Source organism: Siniperca chuatsi, linkage group LG13 (genome assembly GCF_020085105.1).
Source record: "Siniperca chuatsi isolate FFG_IHB_CAS linkage group LG13, ASM2008510v1, whole genome shotgun sequence".
Classification (NCBI taxonomy): domain Eukaryota; kingdom Metazoa; phylum Chordata; class Actinopteri; order Centrarchiformes; family Sinipercidae; genus Siniperca; species Siniperca chuatsi.
In genome coordinates this window covers 17,094,624-17,102,430 of record NC_058054.1, presented here as the reverse complement: position 1 = coordinate 17,102,430, position 7,807 = coordinate 17,094,624, and the positions used below count along the sequence as shown (strand labels likewise).

At 38.7% G+C, this 7,807-nt stretch overlaps 1 protein-coding gene across 1 annotated transcript in view; it reads left to right on the top strand.

The window, feature by feature from the left end:
• The first annotated feature begins 2,587 nt into the window (after positions 1 to 2,587).
• LOC122886404 (myomegalin-like) overlaps positions 2,588 to 7,807 on the top strand; it is a 48,825-nt gene continuing 43,605 nt past the window's right edge. Inside the window, exons 1-3 of the mRNA XM_044218559.1 lie at positions 2,588 to 2,812; positions 4,411 to 4,457; positions 4,551 to 4,618. Coding sequence (XP_044074494.1) covers positions 2,763 to 2,812; positions 4,411 to 4,457; positions 4,551 to 4,618 — 165 coding nt within the window. The 5' untranslated portion in view covers positions 2,588 to 2,762. The remainder of the gene's footprint in view (positions 2,813 to 4,410; positions 4,458 to 4,550; positions 4,619 to 7,807) is intronic.

The window sequence follows — 7,807 nt, the reverse complement described above, 5'->3', positions numbered from 1 at the left end:
AAAAAATGTCCTCAGTTCATTTTTGAATGTTTCACTTCCATTTATATCATACATATGGAGCTCTATGCACTCAGCAATCAGGTAGTAGTCCACATAACTGGATATATATATATATATATATATATATATATATATATATAAAAGAAAGACAACCAAAAATGTCAACAGTAGGATGTTTCAGATTGATTAATCATATTGAAAACCTTGGGGGAACATAATCTATTGGGAGAAGTATGATACTTTTCTGGAAGCCCAACTTACTGTTACACAGCTATTCTGAATGATTTTCAGAATAGCCATGACATGAAAGTATGTCAAAATGATAAAAAAAACTTGTAAGAGTTTCACAAATTCACATAAAGTACAGAAGTATCAGCCACAAAATGTAAAGTATCAAAAGTAAAAGTACTTATTATGCAGAGTGGCTACTGTCAGTGTTATACTGTTATATTTTTGGATCATTATTATTGATGTATTAATATGTAAGCAGTACTACTGTTTTGTTTGTAAAATCTTAATTTGAAAAGTAACTAGTAACTATAGTTCTTAAATAAATATAGTAGAGTAAAAAGTAAAAAACTTTGTACTTGAGTAAATATACTTAGTTACTTTACACCACTTGTTATGTGATGTAAATGGTCTGCAGACAGTTTTTTTTTGAAGTCACAATGAACACTTACTGAATTCCCAACTCAAGATCTTTTTTCTATTGATTGTGAACATGAACCGTTTTAACAAAACAAAAAAAAACCTTGTCCTGATCTTATTCAGGCAAAACCTAACCCTAAAAAAACACATTTTCTCATTTACACCTGTGTTAACAAGTATCTGAATGTACCTAGATATAGATCACCTTATAGGTCACTATAAGTCACCTTATAGAGTTTCCCCTCCGAGATCAATTAAGTATTTCTGATTCTGATTATAGTTTGTCCTCCATCTTTATTGTACAAGCAGTAATCGTCAGCAATTGTCAGCGCTCACAAAGGTCAAGGACAAGGTCACACAGAAGGTGGAGTCTATGTGTGTGCTACAGCTCACGCACCATACTGCCGCTTCAGCTTGCACATTAGCATTACAGAGTGAGTGACTAAATGGCAACCATGGCCCCAGGAGAGGGCGCCATGGTAAAAATGTACCTATAGTATACATGCCAGCACCCCTGATACTGTCAAGGAAGCACAGGAACCTGTTCAGGCTGATATGAATGTGGTGGTTTTAGAAATGACAACCAACTAGGCCTCCAGTAAAGAAGAAAATGGGAAACAGAACTGTCTTAGCTCTAATATTTTTGGTTCCTTTATTAGCTCAGAGTTATGATTCTTCATCCTTCAGGCTCATGCGTGTTGCCACAGGCTCAAGAGCAGGACCCCCGAGTCATTGTCACTATCTTCAAATAGATAAAATAATCAGCAGCCTCTGCAACTTGATATAAATAACAGCGTGAGAGTAGGAGCTCACAGAACTTCACAGTGTATAAATCAACGTTTTCACTGGAGAAACGTGGCTGGATACAGAATGTCAGACCATAAAAATCCAAGTAATCAGACAAAATCATACTGTTATATAAGAACAGAGCAGTTTTAAAGGCCTATAAGATAACTGTTTGATGTTCGGTCTCAGTAAAATTTGCCCTGAAAACATGGTTGTGGTTCTTTTATTTTGAAAGAAAATAAACTCTCTTCAGGTAAATCATGGGATGACCAGGGCATTATTTTGAAGGATGTATCCTTAGAGAGCAAAGTTAGTGTTGAAAGCAAATATTGCAATAACTTTGTTAAAATTAGAAGCTAGAGGCACCATGATTATGTCATGGGATTAAAATGATAAAAAAAATTGTTTGCAGTTAGAACAAATGTTACTGCTCTAATTTAGAAGTCATAGGTATCTGTTTATTCAGTTACAGATTAAACTGCCCAACAGTAAACTAAACTTCACCAACCACCTCCACCAACTACAACATTAAAATGCTTCTTACACGTTAATGCATCCATGATAAAATCCAATATATAATAATAAAAGTCTGTCAGGGGCCATTGTGCTGCGTAATGAGCACTTTTACTTAAGTAAGATTTACATGCAGGAATTTGAATGGAATATTAGTGTGATGTTGCTACTTCTACTTAAGTAAAAGATCTAAATACTTCTCCCACGTCTGCTGTTTAAAGTACATTATTATTTATTATTTGTTCATATCTGAGTAATGTATTCCAGCTACTGGTAATTTGTAGTTTGATAAACCCCTACTATGTAGAAGAATACATGAAGGGCACTATAATAAGACAGTATATTGCTGTATGAAGAGCAGGACTGCATGTAAAATTCTGTCAGTGAAAACTGGAATATTAGGCTACATTTTGCATTGAAAACATGGCCTACTTTTATTTTGGAAAAGTCAGCTATTTTCAGTTAAATCTGTGCAGCTCATTATTTTAAATGGTGTAACCTCAGAAAGCGGTTTTACTCTTGAAACAGCACATTGTTCCTGTCAGCTCATATGGTGGTGGTGGGCTGCTTGAACAGCAGGGGCTCTGCTCTGTGGGATGGGGGCTCTGTTACATCCCTGCTTTCATTTTACAGGGGGCGCATCCTCACACACCCCCTCCAATCCAAACCTGAGCGGTGTGCGGTGCGTCGACCGCGTAGCCCACATTAACATGTCCCTGTGTGGTTTTATTTTTCTTAAAAATGAATAACGGACGGATGATTTGAAGGCAGCGACTTACCGGCATGGATGCCCGTTGACTAAAGGAATTGCCTATATGGATTGGAGCTCATCGTCGCCGGAGCAAATCTGGGGAGAGTCTGAGAGGTGAGGCGGCATTTAGCCGATTGTGTGCGGGGGGACACCGCAGCGGAAGACTGTAGCGCTCATTGGGTATTTTACCAAAACACGACTCGGGCATATAAACCGTGGTTTGGGCTAATTAAACCCCCCTTTCGGTTACAATGTCGTTATTTTCAGTCTTCCATCAAAAAGCAGTCGTACATACTCCGGTGTAATAAAGGCCTTTTACCCACACGATACGTGGCTGTATCACTACAGTAGCCATCTGCATGCTTCATAGATCGGTGGATAAAGGTATTGAGGCCACTGGCGAAACACATTTTGACTTTGAGTGACATATTGCACCGGATGTCTGTATTTTCCCCCAAATGCATTTATAATAGGATTTTCTGATGAAATGTATACGGATAAGGACGCGCTCCAGGTGGCTAATTTTGGATTACTTTGCTTAAATGAACATCGCGTTACAGTAGCAAATATTTAAAGGGCCCGGTTGTGTGTTTGGGCAATAGGGCCCGGGAGACACTTTGTGTAGCAGGCCCAGAAGTAATATATAAGATTAAATTCCATCACACACTCAGGTGCTGAGAGAGCACGACAAAAAAATAAATAAATAATGCATACTTAATGTTTGGCTTTCAATAGGTTAATCCAAAACAGTCACTCATCACAACCCACGTTATGCAAACAGCATAACTGCATACAGTATAACAGTTACTTGTATTAATTCAGAGTGATGGCAGTCCCCCACAGTTGAAATTCTCCATGCAGTGTGTCATATTGTATGTAGGTTACTGCATCACCAAATCCCTCCCACATACACTGTAACCATAGCCATCCCACTGGTGTTTGCACAGTCCATAAGAAAACAGCAGTGATCTGTGATTCCCTGCCCATCACAGTGATGCAGCATGTAGACTATTTGTCCACCTGGTGAACTATTAAACCTCTGGCACGCACCAACTGTCTTTACATTTACTAACCCAGCAGCTGTCAGAGGAATTTGCCAGGCAGAGACTGAAAGGGGGAGTACTAATGCAGCCCTGTCTGAGAAGTGGTAGTAGTAGGCACAGTATTGGGCTTATAAAATGCTACCATTTTACTGTGGTCAGTGCACACATTGTAGTGTACCTTGTGCAAATCATTCAGTGTGTTTACATGCACTCTAATCATTTGTTTATCACCAGATTAAAGTTAAAGAATTATTCAATTGACTGCAACTGTCATGTAGGCAGCCCCAGTTTTGGCTGGTAGACAGCAGATAGTCCGGTGTACTAAAGGCCTGACAAAGGCTCTTTTGAACTTTGACCCTCTGTGGCTCCTCCTATATCCCTCAAAATCTCTCCTCTCCCCTGCTGGGACTCCCTGATGACCCCCAATTCCCTGCAGAGGTGCAAATGAGATCATGCTGTTATAGTGAAAAGGTTTAAGTGGCTTTTTAATTTCTAGAGGAGCTCCCTGCATTTCAGGATTACAAAGCTCATTTAGTTTGATATTCACGCCTCTAGAAATGTCGTGATGGATATACTGCTGTAGGTTTTGGATTTCACAGGTGTATTTATCACTTACTCACTCTCTCTCTCTCTCGTGTGTTATATGTGTTGTGTTACCCATGCTGACAGTGCTGCGAAGGAGGAGACTTCATCCAAGATCACAGGTCACATGACAGGTATTTAGCTCATTTAAAAAAAACTTTTAGGCTTGTGTAAAAACATAAACTGCTTATATGGTTTGCTAATTCCATGATTTTTCTTTTGCTTAGATTTGTGTAGCGATGAAACAGACAACTCTCCTCCTCTTCAGCTTCACACACTCAAGGAGTTTGAACAGGTAAGAGATTTTGTTTAGAATTATCAATGAGCTTGACTTGAGTTACACTTCCTTATCCTTCAGCATAACGAATAATACTGTAGTGAGTAATAATATTCCCAATGAAAATGTGCTTGACAGTGCCATCTTGTGGCTCCATGTCTTCCTACAAGAAGTAATGAGCTGATTTGGTTTGTTTTGATGCAGTATCCTCACTATGGGATCAGATCATTGAATGTTGAGAAAATCAAGAGTGTCTAACCTAGAAATCCATGCTCATATCCACACTCTCTGTAATATATGATTTAAACTACTGTACAGAAAAGCAGAACACCTGCAGCTGATGATATCAGATGGAAAACACCCTGAACCCTCCTGGTGGTGAAACTCTGCCTCTGGCTACAGGATGGCCCACTTGAGGTTTTTTTCATCAGTCTCTCCTGCACTATTATTGGGCATCGTACCAGTCACATTTTACAAAACAGACTATGTTAAATATCCCTTTTAATGTTTGGCAGCAGGGTGTTGTAATGAGTAAGGAGACCCACAGTAATCATTTATCCTGCTATTTTAACAAGGCACCGATTCCCTTTACATACATACATTTAACTTGAAATTAAATTTGACAATGTAGATGTCTTGAAATTAAAGAGAAATGATGGAGAATATGAATTTGAAATAAGACCCTGACTAATTGGTAATAATAAAATCGTAAAGAATGGATGTAATATGGAACATATGAAAAGGTTTTTGTTCAGTTTGCTCTGATGTTGCCAGACTTGCCAGACAAAGCTAAACAGTTGGGGGTTTTTAAGTCTCTGAGAGCAGTGTTTATGTAGCTGTTTAATGTGTTTAAATGAATATTAATATATGCTCTCTTATAGCTATTTAAGATGGTTATGTGGACAAAAATATAAAAGCTTGTTGCATCCACAGGCACCTACAGAGATTAATTAAAAGGAATAGTTTTACATTGTGGGAAATATGCTGATTTGCTTTCTTGCCAAGAGTGTGATGCTAGGATCAATATCACTCTCATGTCTGTATTAAATATGACTTAGAACCAGGAGATGGTTAGCTTAGCATAAAGACTGAAAACGGGGTTACAGTTAACCTGTAAGTAGTACATGTAAATAGTTACAGCACGTAACTAGCCACAAAATGTCGTTTTTACTTTTATGTTTGTGTACTAACAAAAGAAATGACATATAACGTGATAATTAGTGAGCTTTAGCATTTTGGTTGGCAGATTTATTTGACTTTGTACTACGGTGGCCGACAAGGGCAAATGCACTGCAGCTTAAGAAAACACATGCAAATGGTCAAAACACAAGCAAATTAAGAAAACATCTTCATTAATTTGACGAAACATGTGCAGCATTTAGAAAACACGCTGCAAATGCACATAACAAAACGAAATACAGAAATGGTTTACAATACAACAACAGAAGTGTTTCGAAGGGACACTAAATAGTGCTGAGCACTGCTTGGACACGCTTGCTGTTGCCACGGTTTGTGACTCAAGAAGTTTTTTAAGTCGGGGTGTGTATCATTCTGACTTCTGCTACTGCTCTACTCTGCGCAAGCGCTGAAAGTGACCGCTGCATGTACCTCGCAAGACCTTGCAGACCAAAAAAGTGGAATTCTATTAGTAATTTTAATTATTTGTGAGGATTTAGAATTTATGACAGATATTAACCTAGGAAACGCTATTTATGTGAGCTGCAACGTTCATAAAAGGCTACAGTTCGTCTGTCATCATTAATGAACCTGGTTATTATCTCTGATTAACAGTAATTTTCCTTAAAATTTCCCTTTTCAAATTTACCTTCTGCGAGGTAAGTGCACGCTGCAGATCAGACTACACAAAGTGGAGAAAAAACAATGAACGGATGATACGGACCCGACTTCATGAGTCACAAACCTTTTCAGTGTCCTCTGGAAACACTTCTGTTGTCGTTTTGTGTATTTGCAGCGCATTTCTGTATTTGTTTGTGTTTTGTCGATTTGCATGTGTTTTCTTAAGTTGTTTGCCCTTGTTGGCCACCGTATTGGACATAGCCAGGCTAGCTGTTTCCCCCTGTTTCTTTATGCTACGCTAAGCTAATAGCCTCCTGGCTCTAGCTTCATAATTAACGCTCAGACAGAGTGTTATCGCTGGTGTCATCAAACTCTTGGCAAGCAAATTTTCCAAAAAATATTCCTTTAAGTATCAAAGCATTGCCAGATTAGTGGCAGAGCAATATTAAACATATTAAACACTGTTTTCCAATATATCCCTCCATCCGTTCATCTGTTGCTTCAGTAGCAAACTATCTTAATCGGTTGTGTCTTCTGGTAAATACAGCAAACAAGTAACCCACTTTGTATGAATGTATATTGTCCATTTGCAGTCTTGTGCAGTGTACCCGTAGACTGTATATACAGTCAATGAGCGTAGCCAATAGTAGCATCTGCAGCTTATGCTCTTTGTAAAACAGTTTACACAAGTATGACTGTTTGTCCTCTGAAATACCCAATGTGTATCACACAGTTTTTCATTGATTCCCAAGTCCAACACACATTTTCTTTAATACACGCCTCAGTGCTCGATGTGTCAGACACATACCAGATCAGAATAAAATGCAAGTCAAGCACTATAACTGTCACTGAAAACTCTCTAACAGTGATATTCCCTTAATGTTATTCTGTAGGGGCTGCTGAGCCCTGTTAAAACGGGAGGTGTCACCAACTAGTCACGAAAGCTGAAGTTACTTTCTGAAAGACAGCACCCTACTCCAAGCTGGAGTCACTTACATGGCTGCCAACTCTTGGATGTGTCACTTTTACATTGAAATAAACACATTCCAGCACACACGCCATGCACATATTTGCACACATTAACTCCTATGTATTTGTCATTGATGAAGAGCTGAAAAGTGAGTGTGAGTGTGTATGAGTTGTGTCAGGTATGGAGTTGTTTAAAAACACACACTATGTACGTGAAGTCGTCCTTAATGTAATGTTGAGACTCCACTTGGCGCCTATCCTATCTTTGATCAGAATTATTTAGCAGCAGCACGTAATGTGACACTTTAATGGGCACACTCATTGAATGCATCAAGAACTAATAATGACGTAACTGCACGTGTTGGTAACATGTCTCAGTCACTTCATCATTGATGCTCTTTGCACCGGACATTTGTCATGAAACTTGATTTTAGCCGAGGT